Source organism: Stigmatopora nigra, chromosome 19 (genome assembly GCF_051989575.1).
Source record: "Stigmatopora nigra isolate UIUO_SnigA chromosome 19, RoL_Snig_1.1, whole genome shotgun sequence".
In the NCBI taxonomy this organism is placed as follows: domain Eukaryota; kingdom Metazoa; phylum Chordata; class Actinopteri; order Syngnathiformes; family Syngnathidae; genus Stigmatopora; species Stigmatopora nigra.
In genome coordinates, this window is record NC_135526.1 from 5,333,045 (window position 1) to 5,354,868 (window position 21,824).

The following is a 21,824-nucleotide window of genomic DNA, read 5'->3' on the forward strand; positions in this document are numbered from 1 at the left end:
AAATTTGGTGGGTGAGGCTTCTCGTAATGTTCTGATGATCATTTAAAAAAAATACAGTAATTGTTTCAATCCAATAGTATACAGTAAAAGACAAGGGATGCATTTTTAAAGTTACATTACATCATTATTCAAATGGATAAGTGGCATGAAGTAACTTTTAAAGTATTCAACTTTCCACTTTTTCAAGCTCATTGGAGCGGCATAGTCGACAATGATGGATCAATACACCGTGTTCACTAACGAGCTTATGTAGTTTAATAGTGGGACTGCTGGAGTACGCGTGATTAATTTATGGTTATCGATTCTAATGTTGCTCACATTGGTGCAGAATGATGTCACCTCCAAAGTTTGGAGTATATTCCGAACTGCAGACTACAATATTACCAATGACCACACGCTTTCATCATACCTTTAAGGACGGTGAAATTAAATTATAAAACATTTCAAGGCAGACACCTTTTTATTGGCATAAAGGGACATGATGCACTTATTAAAAAGAGTATTGCTCTGGAATGCCAGCAAGGTTGGTTGAAATGTTACAAATGTAATATTGAAACCTGATAACCTTTTCAGCTTGGAGCTTTGAGGAATCTAATTCGGATATTAGACTGTAAATATTTAACTTCAAGCATCATTCATGGAAAGCTGGGGAAATGTGTGGGCGTATGAGAGGAGGTATTCTAATGAGCACTTTCTTGATTAATAAATTCCATCCCTGAAGTGATTTACGGGTTAAGCTTTCTAACATATCTAATCTCTCGTTTTATAGTCACTCATCAACAAGGTATTGATAGCAAGTAGGGTCTTATCTCAATGTAAAAAGTTGTTTTTTTTTTATCAACGGCCGCCTTGTAGCCATTTCAAGTTTTAACAATCACTGATGGAGGCTTTGAAATAGTTCCTAACAGAGCAGTTTTTTGGTACACTCATGGGACATTGCTGCTATACTGTATTTATCAACATAGGCCTTCAGATTTGCTTAGGATCCACTAGAATTGAACTGAGACTGTTCAATCACAGGGTAAACCTGAGAGAATTAAAACTATAATACTGTAGTCCCCCCATTTCAGAAAAATGAACAATAGATGACATTGACACCCTTGATATTTCAAGCAATGCTGAAAATCACCCAAAAAAAATGTAAAAAGGTCCAATTTCCATGATGATAGATGTAGAATAATGGAGAACATATGAGGTATAGTTTCATACGATTTTTTGCGCACTATTTTGCGAGCCTAAATAAATGTTTATCTTCCACCCATTCTTTTTTAGCAATAATTCTACACTGATTTTTCAACATGCACTGCAATTCTTTCAAAAACGTTAGTCACAAGGGTCGACTCCAAAGCCGTTAGTGCTGCACTCTTTTTATAAATGATTTCACTATGAACAGCCTACTTCTCTAATATACTCTCTATCCTTGAGCCTTTTCACTATAAATACCCCTTTTTTTTGACTGCAAAGGCAGAGTAGGACAGGTCTTTGCTAAATGCAGCTCCCAAAATGAATAAGATGCTTTGTCATTTAACATTATTTGACTGGGGGTTGACGGCACCGGTATGCTAATTTCCACGGCCGAGACTATAATCAATCTTGAATGGCATGCTCAAAGATGGCCGGTAAAAGAAAAGTGGCACTTGAAGAGGAGTTGACTGAAGCGTGTACTCTCTGCTCCTCCTCAAAGGCTTTTTGGCTTCCTTCTTATCAGTGCAGCTGTCATGCTGCCACTCCTCGCATCAAACGCTGACATAACAATGGGGAGAAGGCCATTCGGACGGAGCACCTCGGCTTCCTCCAAAGCACGTGCAGACTTACAGCATGGGAGGAATTAATGAGAATTTCCAGATGAATAAAAAAAATAATGTTTACAGTGGTTGAAGTCCATTTAGTTCACAATACTTGTGAATTTTGTGATTCGAAATGTATGCCAAATGCATTTTAAGGGACAATACTTTAGTGCATGCCTGTATAGTCAGATATTTCCACAAAAATATGACAAATAACTGCAATTTTAAAGGGTTCAGTTTATAAAAAAAACAAGAAAAGAGACGTAGAATAAGAAATATCTCAAAAAAGATCATATGGATCTTTGCCATCATTCGATCGGTGCCAGCCTCCCCAGTCAAACTTAATTGGACGTCTTTTGTCAAGTGAAGCATCTCTCAATGCAGGCCATCTCAGTTAAAATGGAATTGATGTCTGTCAGTTTCAATGGCAGTGAAATTTAACAAAAAAAACATTCAGTGTAGTTGTGATTGCACATAGTTTGCATTTTGCCCAAAAGCTGTGTAATAAAATGTCACTATTCCTATAAAATAATCAACTATGGTGCTTAAGTTCCATTTTTTTTTTTTTAAAGTGTGAACTTCAAGTGAGCCCTCAAAAGCAGCAATGTTGCTTCACACAGCATTTCTTATGGTCTTTCTTGCAATGATCAAATAGCCGCAATGCACTTTTAACTAGCAAACTTCCTCTTCACATTGACTCCAAAATGCACTGAGACAGGTTGACAGTGACAAGTTAAAAACACGCTATTCATATGACAAACTTGGACAAATATGCAAATGCAGAAACATCTCCGTATCTTACAAGCTGTCAGACAGAGTGACATTAAGCAATAGAAACTTGACTTATCAAATATTTATGCCTTTTTTTGCTACATGAGGCTGATTGAATCTGTAGACTGTATTTTCCGCTAGAGTGTAATAAGGGTGGAACTCTTTGGATACTTCCTGACTGATTAATAATACAAGCACACAATCATAACAATATGGCAGTATAACAATTATTGCTACCTGTATTAGGCAATCAATAAATGATATAACTATATAAAACATCTTGCTCACTATGAGAATATATTTCAGTACACAATTTCTGTCATAAGCAATGGAGATAAAAAGTATATTACAATAAATTACCATATATTATCTGACATCTAATATGAAATATGTGCATGAATAGCATAATTTTACTGATTTATTTGCATTTTATTATATTCCTGACGATACAGATTAATCATTGGCCATCGTATGTAGTCTTTACATAAGTAGTATATGATATACCCAAATATCATTGCTATTTTCTGCTTTTAGCCAGTACTTTGAATGCTGAGAATGTGGAGTTGTCTGACTTACTGGAACAGTCATCAGTGCATGAAGTGTTTGCTGATCGGGAATTAGTTAGACGTTTTAGCCCGTTGGGGATTCGTGTTTAATTAAAGGCCGTGCTCATTAAATCAAGAGCGTTCTAACTCTATAATAATGGCCTTTCAACATTGGCATAATTCTCTTTTGACAGATGATAGGGGTTGTTGCTAACATTTATGGCAACGTAAACCATCTGTCAATCCACCATGTGATTAATTTTGGAGAACAGGACAATATTAAAAAAATGTCCAAACCATGCTGCATGAACTTGACAGTCAGGTGAACAAGTTTGACTTTTTTTCCCTTTAAAAAGCTTTTATTTGACTTAATAAATGGTTATGACATCTACTGCCATCACCGGCGGCCAATGAGTGAACCTAATAAGTGAAAAAGTTAAAATGTTTTCTTTTTTCTGTAATATTTGGACTAATTTCATTCTATTTCATCTTACTAAAGTGCCCAAGTTGGACACCGAGAGCCGCTGCCCGATGACAGTAACAATATCACAATTTTCACCCGCATCTTAGACAGACTGTTGGATGGATACGACAACAGACTACGTCCAGGGCTGGGAGGTAAGACTGGAACATTTTTCAAGGCACTTCCACTTTGTACTGTCAGCCATAGCAAATGTTTTGAAGGCACGCCAATACTAGCAACCCTGTGAAGTGTAGATAAATGACCATGGAGCCATTGTCCCTCAAGACTTCTTTGGGAGTAGCCTACATATGTCAGTGGAAAGCTATGCTATTTCAACCAAATCTTTCACAAAGTAAGCCCACATGCTTGAGCAGATTTTACTCAGTCATCCAGCTGGAATGGCAGTTTCCGCTTCGCCGCTTACCGCGACGGCCACGAGCATAGCTACCAGGCTGCAGACCACCAGGCCACAAGACTTTGAAGCTCCAACCAGGCAGTGGAATCTGGCACCATGTACATTTTGAGGCTTATTTCTTTGTTTCAGAATGTTGCAGTTCTAGTTTACAATCACACAAGTTTTAGAAAACACCAATTGCATGTGATTTCTTCTTAAAAATGGATAAAACATAATTGTTTGGTTGCAAAATAGCAATTATATCTCATCCAAACAAAAACCCAAGCTTGAGATAACCTACACTGGCATATGAAAAGAACCGAATCCAATCCTGATAATTAGACTGTTAAGAACTTGAAGACTCAGTTAAATATCAGCAACATTGATTCACTTTAATGCTGTGAAGCATTGTTGTGAAGAGGAAAAAAAGGGCAGAGTCATTCTTTCTCCGCCAATGCATGCCATGCAAACTGCTGACGCGACACGGTGATAATCACATACTTTCCCAGAACTACTAGTGTCGTGGGGATGATTCATGTGGAAGAAGATAGCTTCTCTCGTGGGGTTTTTTTCGCCAGAGGAGGGGAGACTTCACCTGTGGGTGGTCTATTAGGTCTGGGACATAGTTAGCGCAAAGCATCTCTTTCGCTTTTGGATAAAAGCCTCATCGCTCTCCAGTCGTTGTGCTACGGGGGAGAAGCTATTTGTCTCACCCAGAGCCCAAAAGCCTTGTTCACACATCCGCCCCAGAGGAGCCCATTCAACCCGCTAAGAGGCATACAAATTCTGGTCCATCTCTACTCTCTCCTGACTCATGTCCTACTTACTGCATTAACATTTACAGCTGTTTTCCTCTTTCCTATTAACAGTATATACATCACTAAGAATATTATTTTCACTGCATTGATCTTTGAGATGAGTACAGAATATGAGCACTTATTTTTCAATTATCAATTTTGGGAGGATATCCATTCTGTTGTATTATGTAAAAAAGAAAAAAGAAGACAATTTGTGGTCTTTTCCACCAGAGTTGAATCTTGCCCATAGCATTCTTTTTTTCTTTTTTTTTTTGCATGAGTGGAAAGACAAATGTCACTTGAATTCAGTGACATAAATTATATTAGAAATGTGAGTGTGTTTTGCCTGTAAATCTTTCCACGCTGATAATGTCATGTCTTCAGGACGGATCAGCTCACCCGCCACAATGAAGACTGATTTTGCTTGTGTTTCTCCTCAGGCACAATACCCAATTGATCGTTATAAATTGTCCATTTATGGGACAATCAGGGCAAATCTCCATGTAGTGCTCTACTTGGAATTCCAGTCAAAGCGTGGACTCAATTAGTTTGTTGTTCACGGCATCACATTAGACAGGATAGACAATAGATCTTCGCATAATACTCCTATCGAAACATCTTTAGATCCGTTTTGCAATTTGGAGCGATTCCTCCTTGTCAATTATTGTCATATATGTTAATAAGCTAATTTAATTTACTCATTTGTCCCTCTGCACTTGCATTTTGTTTGATTTTCAGCCCAAGTTTTACACATTGGTTGCCCGTAACTTCTGCTTAAAATCGATCAACATCAAATTTACAACCCTGTATGTGCATGAAAAATCAATTTCACAAAACAGACCATCATTGTTGCTCTAAAACATATTTCTGCTACTTTCTGCTGTTGTTTTTTTTTTTTTTTACAGAAAGTGTGACCGAAGTGAGGACAAACATTTACGTGACAAGTTTTGGCCCTGTATCAGACACTGATATGGTGAGTATTTTTTACTTTTATATTCATCTCTCCCATCAAAAAACATTGGCTAACCTCTAAAGTACTTTCACATAGAAATAAGGCAGTAATTTACATAAAAAACAAGAGCTACAGTGCAATTTTAACAGAAAGACTGCAAACTTTTCATTAATGAAATTCCATGAGTCATTTAAGAACCAGCCTTTAAACAGTAGAGACTCTTCTTTTCTTTCCTTTTTTTGGCTCTGGGTATTATGCATCATTTGACATATTTGATCATGCAGCTGTAATTGACTGCCTTGGGGTAAGGATTTTTTTTTTACTTTAGCTTGGAGCTGGCTTGACATCTTGTATTATGGAGCTAAATTGGATGGCTTTGGAGTTCTTTGGTCTCACAAGAGGTCCAACAAAAAAAAGTGCTGTGGTGCAGTCCAAAGCTGTCAAAGTCAAATTGCATTCAAATCCACAAGGATCCTTTCAAATAGATGTATCACTAAAGATAATTACAGCGTCTGATTAGGTCCAATAAGACTTTGGAGAGTAGTATTCCCGTTTCTTTCATTAAAGGGGCGTTTGCAGCAGATTATGTTAAAGACAGGTTCTTGCTAAACTTTGTCGTACTATATTTTGGTCTTGCTCTTCCAATAACACCTTTGGGATTTTCTCGGCTCACATTTAGGCCGAATATTGTATTGTTTTACGGATGCCCTACTTTGAAACACCATGAATCAGTTACCCAATAGAATTAATAGACCTAGAATTGGAGTTTACATTCATAAAACCATGTGGCTACTTATATTTAACTTACTTTACAGTTATTATAATGGAAACAGTAGCTTATCTGTGGGAGGGCAATATCTTCTGGGCTTTATTGCTAGGGTTATTTTGCTTTATGTCTTGGAAAGAAAGAAAAAAAAAGACTCACTGTAGAATGCTATTTTGCTTCATGACCTGTATTGAAATGCCCTTGAGCAAAGAATCACATCCCAATGTATAAATCCCTATACAAAGTATACAGAGGTTCTTCTACGACTTTAAAAAGACTTTTTATTGACTTGCATGTTCAAGCTTTTTATCGATGCGGTGAATATTCCGTCATATTTCTTATTCCAGTCAGGTTTTCCATTTCGATAGCCATTTGCTTTATGACGACAATCTTTCCTCCCGAAGTGAACGGTATTCCAATTTCATGGCAACCCGGAGCCATTTTTGCTTTGGTGGCAGCTTCGGGAATGAATGAGGGTAGGAAAACAATTGTTTCAGAGAAACAAACATTTCTCGGGATAAGTGAACATGTCAACTTGTTCACGGCAAAACATTCAAAAAAGGTCAAGCTCAAGTGTGCTGTGACCACTTGCACTCAATTTTCACAATCTAATCCAAAAGCCTTAAACTGACCCTCTATCCAGCTTTGCCATTCCAGGCATCAAACCATTAAATAAATTCTTCCCCCAAGGACCACTCTCTATATCTGTGACATCACTTTGAAGTACTGGATATCCACTGGTCCAATGACCTATTTCAAACATGGATTGCCCCAAAAAAATGCCTTGGTTGTCTTCCATAGCTTTTACTAAAACAACAACTTTATTCTCATAATAAAAATCAATTCACATTATGAATCAAAGTGAAATGATAACCAATGTTGTTGAAAGTCAGGGTTATATATTATTGCTGTGTACTACAACCATAGCTAACCTCTGTAGTGTGTCAAAGAAAGGCCTAGAAATGTAGGTTATAATCTTGACAATGATCTCCACTAAGTGGGCAACTTTGTTTGGAGCCTCGTCATTGGAACTTGTTCTTTGTTTTTGTCCTCTTTCCTCTTATTTTCCCTGAAAATATACTCATCTCATACACAAGTAGACAAGCTTACAAGTCTATTCATATATTTGTCCTGATTTGTTGTTGAGGCACATTCTGTCATCGCCATTGTAGGATGGTGTTGCGACTAAATGTAACATTTTTTTTACTCTCTCTTTTAAACTAAAAGTCCATTCAAGGGCATGTTGCTAGAATGAACAGAGTTTGTTTGGGGAAAAAGAAACTTCATATCAATATGCAATAATTATTTAGTAAAATATATGTAGTGCTGCAACCTAAAACTATCCAGTAACAAGAAGCAACAGTGTATAGCATACACATTTTTTCCTCATAATTAACGATATATAATTAATTACTAACATGTGGGACAGGGAGTTTGACTTTTAAGACTTTTGTGTATTAGGGTAACATAATAGCATTCATAAATTAAATACTGTTGTAGCTGGTACAAATTGTCTATGCATATGCAAGGAGGAGGCATTTAGTTAACCATTGAGTGCCAATAAGGGGAAGTCAAAATGGATTGGGTCTCCTTTGAGAATGACGTCAAATTCCTGTTCGGGTTCATCAAGTACGCGATGACACAATTTAAATGACGAAATTATATCCTGTAACGTGATCAAAGCATGTTATGACTCATTATGACTAACTTGGGAAGTCATAATGTAATAAAACCCAACTGTGTGCATCGTTTTTAAGGTTATTAATGACAATGAATTTAAGGAAATGCCGTTATGGACATTGTCCTTCATTTATTGACTTCAGTTTGATTAGATTTGTGGAACAAAATGTGCCTGCCACCGTACAGTGAAGTGCTAAAATGTGTTTACGCCTCGGAGCAGGGAGATGAACAATAAAGGTAATTGCAATTCGTAGAAGTTTGTTACGACTTTCACAAAGCATCTAAAAAAAAGGGTTACAATCAAAGATCAAATGACTTCACATCAGTCAAATCATTGCGTGATCGTCACAATGCCCAGTGAAGCCCAAATGAATGAGAATAATGGCTGTGCTGCTGCTAGTAAGTGGTGTGTGTCATTATCACATTGGCAAATGTCATCACTGGCCTGCTGCGTATTGTCAAAACAAAGGCATTTCCCCATACATCAGGCAAACATTTTTTGCACAATGACATTTTTTTTCAGGCCACTAAATCACGACTGTCAAACCGGTTGGGTTATGCAGATAAATCATTGATGTCAAACTCATCTCTGTCATGACCACATCACAGTTCGAATTTCATTTTTTAAGGTCAACAATAGCGGCCACAATTCATCGACCCTAACTCATTCCACAAAGGGATGTAGTATGACTTTTGGAAAAACTGTCCAAACTGCAAAAGAAGTCTGAACAGAGCAGACAATAAGTCTAAAATCTAAAATCCAATAAGTGCAGGTGCCGGATTTTAGGTCGAGGTGCAGAATGTAGAAAATAGAGAGCAAGTTGCAAGTATCAATGATCAGATAAGACTCGGAAATGTGGCCGTCTAAATCCACCCCCCTCCCCCAAAATAAATAAAACCTTATCTGCATTTTCAGCAGGCCAGGCTGCCAAAAACAATATACTGTAAAGCTTTAACTGGCTCTGCGCAAACTAAAACGATGCAAATAAATGTACATAGTGTCAAATTAATCCCGGTGTTTAATGATGGTGTTTTTTTTTCAGTCCAAATTGGAAACACCAAGCAAAGACGGTGCCCAGTTGAGCAAAAGAAATCATTTATTTCCGCTGCATGTTTTTTTGTAATCAATGAGATCATTGGAGCTTATAAACAAACAGAATAAATGGTGTGTGCTAAGAATAGAACCATGCAAATTAACAATTAAACCTCTTGGATCTTTCAGTAGAAGAATATACATGTTTTTTTTTAGTCTGAATCTAAAAAAAAATGCAATATAAGTTTTGTCTACAGACCCAACATTGGGGGAGACTAGCAAAAATAAATAGTAAATTCCCTTAATAGCATCCTGAAGAATAATTTTGGGTGTTCTATTGGCCGTGTCACAGCTTTTTTTTAACTGTATAAAGCATTTTTTATTACACAAATGTTGCTAATAAAGCCGAAAGACATGTTTTCTGAAAAGATACCGATTTTCCATGAGGACGCCAATCTTTTGGCTTTGATAGAACATACACTATTATGTAAAAATATGTATAAATGCGAGAGGAAAAGCCGAAATTGAGCGGCAGGCTAAAAGGGAATATGTTTTATGTGGTTGTCCCACTTTCTGAATAGAATGGGGGGGGGGGGGGAAGGAAAAACTAGCAGATTTTGAAGCCTCTGAGCAAGGAGGAAGCGCATGTGAGATGCTTGAAAGGGTGACTCAACTTTTACAAAGGCACACATTTACCAGCGTTTAACGATGGGATAATTACAGAAAGTCAGTCTGAGTGCATCCTCCGTAAAGCCGCTAGAGTCCTTAAGAAGTGCCTAACTTTTTTTTTTTTTAAGAATAAGATGTACTGGGACAAGTAATTGATAACGTTTACAAATTCAACATAAAGTATTTCACCTAGTGGATCGGCTTAAATATGAGAATGCCCTCAACCCCAGAATTCATATTATAATTCATCTAAGCTCTGAAAAAAAATAAACTCAAGTCATCATAACTGGTCCTTTGCAATCCTTCCAATAAGCCAGGCTAAGCTCTGATAAAAATTTGTTCCCAGCGACTCTAGATGGCAAATAGTGAAGACTAGAAAAATTCAAGAAATCAATTGTGTCTTCCGAAAGGCAGGCCTGGTTTAATTTGTGTAGTAAAAAATTTTATTTGGATTTTATTTGGGTTTTTGGTAGAGGAATCCTTAATACAACGGTCGTCTGGTATCAATAAGTATTCGTGTGTACTCGTTTGCCTGCAACTTTGTTTGTGTTGAGAAAACAACATCTTTCTAATCTGATGTAATTTGCATAATAGCAGATGGATTACTTTGACTTTTTCATGGCTATTCGTGATGTTGTAGGCAAACTTCAAATAAACAATAACACGTCAAGAGTTTATTCTCAACAAGTTTTGTTTTTTTCTTCTTCTTTAGTTCCTACTTTGTCAGTTTGCAACCAATTCTGACCGTTTAGAGTTGCCATTTTGAGTGGAGGCTTTCCAAACCCCATGCTGAGGATGATGGCCCTGTTTTCAAGCCACTTGGAAATAATAATAATTACCCCTTTTCCCTTAAGGAGCACTAAATTCCACATCACTGCTCACCCAGAAGCCTTTAAAATCCACCGAAAAAGTCAAATTATCGATCACACACACACACACAAGTCTGCACAGCTGCCATACGCCAGTAATGAGCAGATCTGGCTCCAGGGCACCAAATCCTTCAGATGGTATTTGAACTACTGCACACCTCTTTTGCAGGCCTTTATTTTTGTCCTTATCGTTTGCTTGGGAACAATTTACCGACATATTGTTCATAATATGTCTTGAAGCACCTTGGAATCACCACCTTGGCGTCAAACCTCATTGACGTGCTTTATGAAGAGGGATTTATAGGCTATTTAGGCAGACAAATCTGAAAGTAACCGCACCAGAACAATAAAGTAAGACTCCGTATTAGTTTCCGAGGGGATTTCAAACTACTCCCGGCTCAGCCCGCGTTATATCTCCAAGCGGTTTGAGTGGAACTGTGTCGTGTGGTGAAACGTATAACTCACCAATGAGATTAGACTCCCCCCATTTCTGCAAAAACTAGTATAGCCTCCCCCCTGTTCCTCTAATCTCCTCTTTCCCCTGAAAATGTGCAAAGCTATGGCTTTTTTGTGCAACAATGAATCGTAAATCTCGTCAAGGTGCCACAGTTTATTTCTCGGCTGGAAATACACTGCTGCAGAACACTATGGGCTGAAGGCTGTTGGCACATTCCTTCTACTGGCTAACCTTTGACCTCTCCTCCTCCCCACAGGAGTACACCATCGATGTATTTTTCCGCCAGAGTTGGAGAGACGAGAGACTGAAATTTGACGGGCCCATGCAGGTGTTACCCCTCAACAACCTTCTGGCTAGTAAAATCTGGACGCCTGACACATTTTTCCACAACGGGAAGAAATCAGTGGCTCACAACATGACGACTCCAAATAAACTTCTCCGACTAGTTGACAATGGCACGCTTCTTTACACTATGAGGTAAAACCAATGCATTTTTGACAGTATATAATCCTAATAGTATATCAAATCTCGATGCATAGTAGGACTTTTTTTTAAAAAGTCATTGACTTGTGATTACAATCCTTTTAACTCATTGACTGCCATGTGAATATAAATATATTGCAATATTCTAATACTTCTGGTTCAATTTGTTTGTAGCTTTTTAAAAAAAAAAAACATGTTAAAAGCCAAATGTCTTCTTACCTGATTCCGCCTGTCCTTTGTTTTCCAAATGAAAGATTTTCAAGGTGATTCTTGTATTATTTCATTTTTCTGAAATCAGCCCTGAAAAGAAAAGGAATGCTGAATTAATATAATCTGAATGATAAAATGATTATTTTTTTAATACATCTCAACTAGGATACATTTTTTTTCAATTTCTTCTATGGCAATGGCTATTTAATTAAAGAAAAATCCAAGTCAAATAAAAAAGTGACCAAAAAAATGTAGTATCTTGGCTAGCATTTTGCAGTGTCACATCTCCTAACAGTTTTTCTTCCATGTTACCCCTTGCGACCTCTCTCTCCCTGCAAGGTTGACCATTCATGCCGAATGCCCCATGCACCTGGAGGATTTCCCCATGGACGCGCATGCCTGTCCCTTGAAATTTGGAAGCTGTAAGTCACCCCCGCAATGCGCATTATCATTACACAGTCACCTTTAGGGTATTTTCAAATGACTGCTACTCTAAATATCAAGATCATTTTAACATTTTGACACTACTGTCCTTTGGAGAAGAATCACTATATAGTATAGGCATGAATATTTGGTGGCTTCTAATCTACGTTCTCTTCATCCATGTTTGGCGCCTCCTACTTCCCAGATGCATACACCAACAACGAAGTGATTTATCTCTGGACTCAGGAAGATGAGCGGTCCGTTTCAGTAGCAGAAGATGGTTCCAGACTCAACCAGTATGACCTACTGGGGCATGTTATTGGCAAAGAAACCATAAGTTCCAGTACAGGTACAGTGCAGTCTTGGATGTGTGTATATAAAAAGACTGTAATATGTGAAAAGTTTTCCTTCTTTAAAAGCGGAAGCCATTTACTCTTTGTGGCTCTCGGGAGGCGAGTCTCGGGGTCAAGTATCTGTGGCAGGTTTCACAAAAACTCCGGTGGAAAGCACTTTCGTGCAGTGTCCTCTGGGCTGTTTTCCGATAAGCAAAAAAAAGTGTGTAGTCAGAAACTCCAGTGAGAACACTTTGTGATTATCTTCCTTGTTCTTCTGTTGCGTATCATAAAGGACAGTTGCGCCTATTGAAAGAAATTGTTAAACGATCTTTTTTAATGCATTACAAAGGCCATGCAATCATTTGCTCTCATTATAAGGCTTTTAAAAAAAGCATGCACGAGTTCTTGGAAGTGAAAGGAAAAAAATAGGGATGTCAAAATGTGATGACAACCGTGACATGAATGAACATACGGTGTTGTAGTTAAATATGTATAAATGTTTCCTGCATTCATTAATTTGAACAGTCAGGCTGTTTTTTTTTCATATGGCAACTGATGAATCCTATCTTTTTTTCTGTTCTCTTCTCTTAGGGGAATATGTAGTGATGACAACATATTTCCATTTGAAAAGAAAAATTGGATATTTTGTGATTCAAACCTATCTTCCATGCATCATGACAGTTATACTGTCCCAGGTTTCCTTCTGGTTAAACAGAGAGTCGGTTCCCGCACGTACTGTATTTGGTGAGTGCCATTTTGTATTGGGGGTTTTGAAACATCCCAGAATGTAATAAATAATAACTGAGGTCTAAAGAACCAGTCTGGGTGAATAGAAGGTTTTAGAGTTAAGGGGAAAAAAAGTACAAGAGTTGATTTCATTCAATATTTAGCATTGATTTATCTGACAAAATGACTAATTTTGGTTATTTAAAAATATATAGATACACATTTTTAAAATGACCTTTAACCCTTTAAATGAAAGTGAATCCAAATCAAAATACACTCATTATGCCTCGATTAGCATCGATTTCTTTAGTCAGTTTTGACGACAAAGCTACCAAATTTAGTGCAAATAAGTAAAAAAAAAATAAACAACCAAATGCGTTGTTACTATGACCAAACTTGTAATCAGATTGAAATGACTTCTCTCAGAGCGTTATGTCATAAAGTGCCATTGACAATGACGCTATTGGGCACCTATCACTGCCAATGAATAAAGCCCGTGGTGATATTTTGTGATTCTATTCCCAGGGGTCACCACTGTCCTCACCATGACGACCCTAAGCATCAGCGCCCGCAACTCCCTCCCCAAAGTTGCCTACGCTACAGCCATGGACTGGTTCATGGCGGTGTGCTATGCTTTTGTCTTCTCTGCATTGATTGAGTTTGCCACAGTCAACTACTTCACCAAGCGAAGCTGGGCCTGGGATGGCAAAAAAGAGGGCATGGAAGTCAGGGTGAGTGATCCTCTTAAAAATGGATGTGATAGACTGAATTTAGCTCTCTTGGTTACTTCTACCATATTTTACATTGGTGTTTTTGTTGATTCACCAGACAGTCACCTATTAGGTTGTGTTAAAAAAAAATGTGTCTTAAATATATTTTTTCTCCCCTTTTGTGCCATCAAGCCACAAAAACAGAGAAAAAATCTCTCTTGGAATAATCAGAATTGCCAGAAATGTTTAGGTGTCCTTTTAGGGCAAAAAAATAAAATAAAAAATCTCAAATAACAGTAATGATTTATCACCCAGACCTACTGGTGAATAAAGAACTGAACTTGGAACTCCTGAGTCACCAATCTAAAGTAACCCAGGCTGTTCTTTAAAATATTTTTTAATTATTCAGTAACAGCTAAATAAAACAAGGGCAGTGGGGTGGTACATGGAGAAAAGAAAAGGGAGGTAAATTCCCAAAGACGCTAGCCCCAATCTAAGCTTGCGGCATATGTTCAAGCCCCATTTTAGTCAGTGTAAACCCATTCTGTCAAGATGAGACAGCATCTTGCAGTATAGCATGCTCATTAAAAAAAACGGTACACCGAGTAAAAAAGTGAGTGTATCAGGAGACCAATTTTCCCTTCACTGTATATCATAGCCCAGAAATGTGCCAATATTTTGTGTTGTTTTGTGTGTTTATGAACAGAAAAGAAGGTACATGTAATTGGATCATTCCAAGAAAAGTTCAAATAAAAATGAGTGTAGTAGAGTGTAAAGACATTAAGGGGAAGGCAATAATCTCATGAAATAATGTCAGTTTTAAAGTAATACAGCAGAGTTCAAGCATTAGGGTGTGGAGAAATGTTCTTGCCTGTTGTATGTTTTTTGTGATGCTTTGTTTTTCTATTTTACGCTCTTTGTGACTATTTAGTTTGGCCTATTGCCCGCTTTTTCATTGCCTCGCCGCAAATTATGAAAATCTCATTGACTACTGCCCGCAGAAGAAGCTTAAATATGGCTTACATGTTGTTTCACTACTCTGATTGGACACGAGATGGCAGTATTACATTAAACGGCGCCTCTTAAGTGTGTCAACGCGTATATTATATTTTGTCTTCCATTCATAATATAACATATCAGAAATCCAATGGGATATGGTAAGCTATCTTGGCTGTGATTTTCTTGCCTATTGTTTCTGTTCCTGGAACATTTTCTCTTTGTTCTGCAGTTTGTTTTGCTTAAACTACTCCCCCCTTTCTTCTCGAAAAGATACAAATAAAAAACAGTGGGGGATGAGGCTGGAAGGGAAAACATATACTGTCCACAGAAGCCAACGGAACCAAACGATGAGTGCATTTCCCGCAGGCTCTTTCTTTTTTTGGGTCTGATATGGCGAGCAATAGTCGAGTCAGCGTGTACTCATTTACTTTAGAGGTTACACAGCGTCAATGGCATGAAATTCCCTCTGGTTCGCTAAACAATCTGTTTAACCACCGGGCTAATGAGCGAGCTCACCTTAAAACAGCTGTCGGTGGAATATGGCGAGTATGGAAGCCGGCAAAATCTTTGGTAATTCTTCTTGCCAATCCCAGTCCAAATAAATATGACGTCATGGTAGCCAAGGCGTTAAATGAGGGCCCTGTAAAAGTAAAAAAAAAAAAAAAAAAAAAATAGATCAAATTAATGCAGGATTAGGCTGGGGGTGCAGGTTTAGTAGCTGTACTTTTCATCTACCAGATTTCCAGTGGCCTAAAATATACCAAATTAATGACATGCTCTATCTCACACTTGCACAAAATGACTTAAGGCTATGAAATAAGTCAACATGTCATCTTAAATCATAAATTAGGATAGAATATCTTTCACAAGACACAAAGCAACACTCGCACACAGACGGCAAGTGGCACAATCACCCCCGGGATGGTTAATCACGACAAAAGAATCTGACATTTGCTGATGAAAATGCTTTGACTTTACTATATGCGGCCAAGGACAGCCATATTTAAAAAAATAATAATAAATAAGTGTATTACAATCTTTGTCAGAAAATATTTAGACTACGGTTTTCATAATAGGCTTGGATCAAACACAGTCGATTTTTTTTGTTTTATGAGAATAATTTTGTTGTCAGATTAACAGATGGATTTAAAATTATACAAAATATATCAGAAAAAAACAAATTTGGAGAAGCAGAAAAGGGTTTACAAGGAAAAAAAAACATTTCTAATGTCATTTAGACTTGCAGGTACTGTATATACTGTACCATTAAGGTCAAATAGCCTATTAGAGTAGCTGTTAGATTTGTTGCTGAGTAAGCCATCCACAGTATGATATACAAAATAAGACATTCAGTGTAGATGGCTCAATGTTCTGGAAAAGACATTGGTTATTTAGAGGGCAATGGTGTGTCAAGTTACTTTATTTTAGTTTTTTTTTTAAATCCAATGGAAATCTGTAGGGAAAATAACTGGTCGTCGTTCTCATCGTCTTTTTAACCATTTAAAATGTCCACTGGGTGGTTTCGATCACTAGAGGACGGTTTGGAAGGGATTCCGATAGCTGGGTCAACGATGTAAACAACATGGCCTCATCATCCCAGTGGGACAGTCGTTAATTTAACAACAAAGACAAATTTTCCACAGTAAGCAAAGGACAACAATAGAGGATGTCAAGCATCGTTAATTACATCAGGCAATTCTCTATTGACCAATAAATTGCCGGCGTTGTGTTAAGCACCACCCTTGAGCTCACTTTGTGAAAAAGGGATAACGTTACAGTTTATTTCAGTAGAATTGCACATTTGGAAATGTGTATAAAACTGTACTGCCTTAACACATTTAAGCCAAATTTTCTTTTTTTGTGGCTTTTTTAGTATGCTTATGAAAATATTTATCAAAGAGAACTGATAATAAAGAGATCCGCCATTAAGCATGAAAACTGTGGCCTCAAAGTAGACATGGAAATACTGAAACAGAAATATACTGTAGAAATAGTGTTCTTTTAGATCACATGTGTCAAAGTGGCGGCCCGTGGGCCAAGTCTGGCCCGCCACATCACTTTGTGTGGCCCAAGAAAGAAAATCATGATTGCTGACTTTCTGTTTTAGGATCAAATTATAGTATAGAGTATAGAGTATAGAGTATAGATGTACATTCAATTTCCTGATTTCCCCCTTTTAAATCAATAATTGTAATTATTGAATCCAATTTTTTCAGTTTTTTGTTCAAAAATCATTTTTAAAAACCTAAAAATATATTTAAAAAAGCTAAAATAAACATTGTTTTACATCTATAAAAAAAACTGAATATTCAGGGCTTTTAATCAAGTTATTTTAATCCACTTCTAAAAAGTGTCTAAGTTTATCTAAAATGGTCCGGCCCACATGAAATCACCCCTGTTTTAGATTGTAAATGCTAGGCTTGGAAGACAACACAAATTAAATTAAATTCTCACAGATGTGAGATGCAAGGACATATTTACACAGTTACATCCTCTCACAAAAAGTACAAGTTGCGCGGTGATCCATCTTGTTGCCCTACTTGTTCTCCCACATGGTCTTTGTGTTTTGCCCATTTTAAGACAGTCGGGATTATGAAATCATCCCGTGCTAGCGTTTGGTAAATAAGTGTATCCCTGTGCAAATTTAACATGACAGTCTGAAGCATTCTCCCAACAGAGAATGCCTTAATGGTTTCTGAGCTGTAAGATGGTGGCTTCTTCTCAACTTTGTATCATATCGCCTGTGCTATGTTTTTTATTTTATTTTTTTTAACCGTCAGTTATTTTGCCTAAAGAAGCTTAACTTCTGGCATCAATTTGTTGGACATGACTCCAGGCAATGCTATTTTTCCTTTTTTTTTTTCCTCAAATCAGCAATTTTACACACGAGGGATGCAAACTTTATTTTTTTTCTCAAATTTCAGCACATTTAAAAACATTTCACTGCTGAATATAGGAGTCATGACCACTTTTTTTCCGCCCCTGCAATCAAAACTTGTGTCAAAAAATGTACAAGCAAGAAAGTGATGAATGGAGCATGTAAGTTGGGTGTTTTTTTTTTTTTTTTTAAATAATTGGTAAACTTTTTTTCTTTTCTACTTTTCTTTTCAGGAACCGTTTCAGGCTAACATGGCCAGGATTAACGATATGGTTAGGCTTTTGTTTTGCTCTTGTGTGTGTCGTGTCTCGTGGTGTTGCTTCTATTTCCTCTTTATGAGTTCAAATGGAAGTATTGTGGAGTCTGCTGCGTTTTCTCCTCACAACCTTTGCTGCCTTCTCTTCTTTTCAGAGAAGAGAATCGGCAACTCTCTCCAAAAAGGCCAACAACACATTCAACATTGTGGGAACGACCTACGCCATCAACGTGGCGAAGGACCAAGGTTTAACCACCATTTCTAAAAGCGCCGGCACGGTGCCGCCGTCTACCAAACATTCGTACCTTCATAAAATGGATGACCCCTACACAGAAGCCAAGAAGTCGTACAACCGAGTGAGCAAAGTGGACAAGATATCGCGCATCATTTTCCCCATCCTTTTCTTCATCTTCAACTTGGGCTACTGGGCCACATATGTCAATAGAAAGCCCGCCATCATCGAGGCAAACAACCTCAATTGAATTTGGATCAAAAAAGTCAGTCTTAAGCTGGGTTTATCAAAAAGAAAGGATAGACAGGTTCGCCGGAGGCCGTAAAAACATCTTTTCGTGTGTGTGCCTTCGCGTGTGTCGATACAGTGGTACTTTGGTTTTCCAGTGTATTTTCAGGTAGGAGCGTTTCATTCGCAGACGTTTCCGTCCATTCCAAAATGACTTTGTTGATAGATAACGTCCAATCCTTTTGAACTGGGAACTCAGTTCAAATGTATTGGACTTCAACTTTGTGGATGGCAGCCAATGAGTTGATTTTTTCTTTTTTCTTTTTTATTTAAACTGTGCTATTTCTCTTTCATAATGTGGACTATGTGAAGCATTAATGACAATGCAATTTATTTCAATAGGGGAAAAGAGTATACAATATGTATATACAATACAGACTATATCGTATATATCTAGTAATGAGTTTTGGTCACCGTCAAGGTACCATTGTGTACAGTACATTTCATTTTTAGGATTAGTGTTGCACTGATACTAAAATTAAAATTTAAAAAAAAATCACCGATCCTGCGCAACGTGTACATTGGCTATTTAAAATGAATTGGCTGACTTCCCATTTGAGTAATCAGTAATTTAGTATTTAAAGAAAAAAAAAGTAATTTTCCCCCCCAAAAAACACATAGAATCCAATTCAATATGTCCAAAAAAATGGTGTACATTTCCGACATTTAATTTCAAGTGACCCAACATGAAATCTGCCTTCCCAAAGATAATATCTGGTTATTAATGTAGTAGCAGGGCAACCTGAAATCTTGATAGTACTATTTCTGAAACCTTCCTTCCCTGATACCACAAAAATATGTGAAATAAAATACATCAGGGTTGAAAATAAGCATGCATGCCTTGTATTAGGTTTAGCTGCAATGGTGTCGTCAAGTAAAGAAGTAATGCAAACCTCTGATTATCATTGTAAAGGCAGAATTATTTTGTGATCACAAGGTATTATAAAATGACATTCCTATGCGTATGTGTGTATGAGAGTGATCCTGCGTGGACCTGCTTATGTTACCATCATTTTTCCCCACTCACATTTCCTGAGAATAGCCCTTTTACACAATTCACCAGTATACTCATAGCATTACACCACATTTCCAATGAAATAAAAGCTTGTCAAATTTTTGCTCCAATCAGACAAAAAAAAGAATGGTAATAACCACCCCATATTTACTGCAGTTATGCATGAGTGGAAACATTTTACAACTCCACTCATGCATTTGAAGTGCTTCACTACTATGGCTACACACTTCTTTGTTTTTGTTCCTCAAAGTAGTTCAAATTCATAGTCGAGGAGGTTGATGATGCCTTTTATTTATTTATTTTTGCTTCCCTTACATACAGTAGCTCTGGCCCTGTCTCCTCTTGTGAGTAATCCATTGTTGTTGTTCTCCACCGCTTGTCTTTTTTTGGCAAAACAGTGTAGCTCTGTTTTGCAAGCATGTAGTTCAGGTTGTCATTTTGGTTTACCAGCCAAGACAGACATTTAGAGCACGCATGCATAGACACACAGATTATGCAGGCGGGAAGACACCTAAGGAAGTGTCCTACGGTCGCTTAAGCGTGGTCCGGTCAACGGGGCCGCCCTGTATAGTTCCATAGGAACATCATTAATAATCCTCAGTGTCTGGCCTTCAGCTCAAGATGAATCTCATCAGAGCCAAGACGGTATCATCTGGAATTGCTTTCGCATCCCATGGGGCAGCCTGCGCATTTTCAAGTCCACTGGCTCTAGCTGGCTGACTATGTTTGATTAAAGACGAGCCAAGTGCCTTGGTGAACATATACAGAGAACATAAAGGGGACAAAAAAAAGGTATTATCGCGCACACACACACACACACACAATCTGCAGTACACACGAGAAGATGGTGGCGCTATATGGCGATGGTCGACATAGTGATAAGGGCATTCTGTAAAATTGCCCTTCTGTGTAGAAGGTGGAAGTCTTACTGTTTGATGTCACAAAAGCGATTGTTGGATCCAGCATTTATTTCTTTTATTTTTCTGTGCTTTTCACATAGTCATAAGAAAAAGCCACATTATCTCAGACTGCATTTCTTCTGTATTTGTCATTGAGATTTTTTTTCTTCAGAAAAATAGGCTATTTTCTCATATATTTATCTGCTTTGCGGAAGGTTTTTTTGTTATTTTTCGCCTAAACTAAGCATTTTTTTAACTTGGGATTTTAATACTTTAATGGTCTACATTTGTACAAGCTTTGTTTTGTAGTAGCAAAATGTGCTCATTAACTAACCCCAATTCATTATTAACCAACACTAAAATGACACATCTTTCACAAACACTAATCTCCAAAAATGTTCTAAATATTTTTAACTGATTTGAACCATGAATATTGTTTCAACTATCTTTTGAAATAATCTCCAGAAGTACATAAACCCAGAGTAAGTAAACGTTTAATGCCTGACAATCTGTACATGTTTGTCCTCACATGCCACCTCACATAACGATATATGCACTATTACGCTAAGTAGTGCTTTGGTTCCTGTGGTTCAACCAATTTACTCATCGGTGTCCCACCGCAGTCCCAAAGACGCCATCAATTATTTGTACATATGGATGTAATGTTCATTTACACCGACAAGGTTATGAAAGTGCTTTTACCCTCATTTGGAAGCATGCAGATTTCATGAGTGGGCTTTACCTGAAGCATAGTAACAAATATAATCCTTCATAAAGTTCCTAGATCACAACTTTCAGAAAATATTTCAACAGTGTCTATCTAAGAAATGGCCCAATGGTTTTGCAATCATTAGCTGTATTTATTCTATTTGGTAAAGTCGTAGTATTGTGACAAGTTGCTTTGGTCTGGGCAACTCCACGGCTGCAGGGATTTTAAATTATTCGACTCGGTTATTAATTATGCATTGCGAAGGACTGAAATGAACCATTCCATCTCCATCAAGTTTTTGTCGTCTAAGTGGATCAAAAAAGATTTGGGACTAGTGGATCTATGTATTTATTGCAAGACAAAGATTACACTAAAACTTCATTGACAGAATTGTAAACCATTTCTTATGATGGATGATCAATTACAGTATCACTCAAAAAAAATGCATATATGGATCATATTTTCTGTCAACGCCCGT

At 37.4% G+C, this 21,824-nt stretch overlaps 2 protein-coding genes across 4 annotated transcripts in view; one reads left to right on the forward strand and one right to left on the reverse strand.

The window, feature by feature from the left end:
* gabra3 (gamma-aminobutyric acid type A receptor subunit alpha3) overlaps positions 1–20,322 on the forward strand; it is a 38,036-nt gene extending 17,714 nt beyond the window's left edge. The window contains exons 3-11 of one of the 2 annotated variants that reach the window (XM_077740578.1): positions 3,603–3,721; positions 5,663–5,730; positions 11,440–11,660; positions 12,216–12,298; positions 12,505–12,648; positions 13,226–13,378; positions 13,886–14,091; positions 18,181–18,219; positions 18,359–20,322. In XM_077740578.1, coding sequence (XP_077596704.1) covers positions 3,603–3,721; positions 5,663–5,730; positions 11,440–11,660; positions 12,216–12,298; positions 12,505–12,648; positions 13,226–13,378; positions 13,886–14,091; positions 18,181–18,219; positions 18,359–18,685 — 1,360 coding nt within the window. In that variant the 3' untranslated portion in view covers positions 18,686–20,322. The remainder of the gene's footprint in view (positions 1–3,602; positions 3,722–5,662; positions 5,731–11,439; positions 11,661–12,215; positions 12,299–12,504; positions 12,649–13,225; positions 13,379–13,885; positions 14,092–18,180; positions 18,220–18,358) is intronic. The other variant, XM_077740579.1, reaches the window with a different exon arrangement.
* Positions 1–21,824, reverse strand: part of gabrb4 (gamma-aminobutyric acid type A receptor subunit beta4) — a 91,135-nt gene that overhangs the window by 65,993 nt on the left and 3,318 nt on the right. The window contains exons 2-3 of one of the 2 annotated variants that reach the window (XM_077740576.1): positions 15,586–15,709; positions 11,886–11,966 (exon numbers count right to left, since the gene is read on the reverse strand). The gene's annotated coding sequence lies outside the window, so the exon portion shown is untranslated. Of the gene's footprint in view, positions 1–11,885; positions 11,967–12,732; positions 12,859–15,585; positions 15,710–21,824 lie in introns of those variants that run through there. The other variant, XM_077740577.1, reaches the window with a different exon arrangement.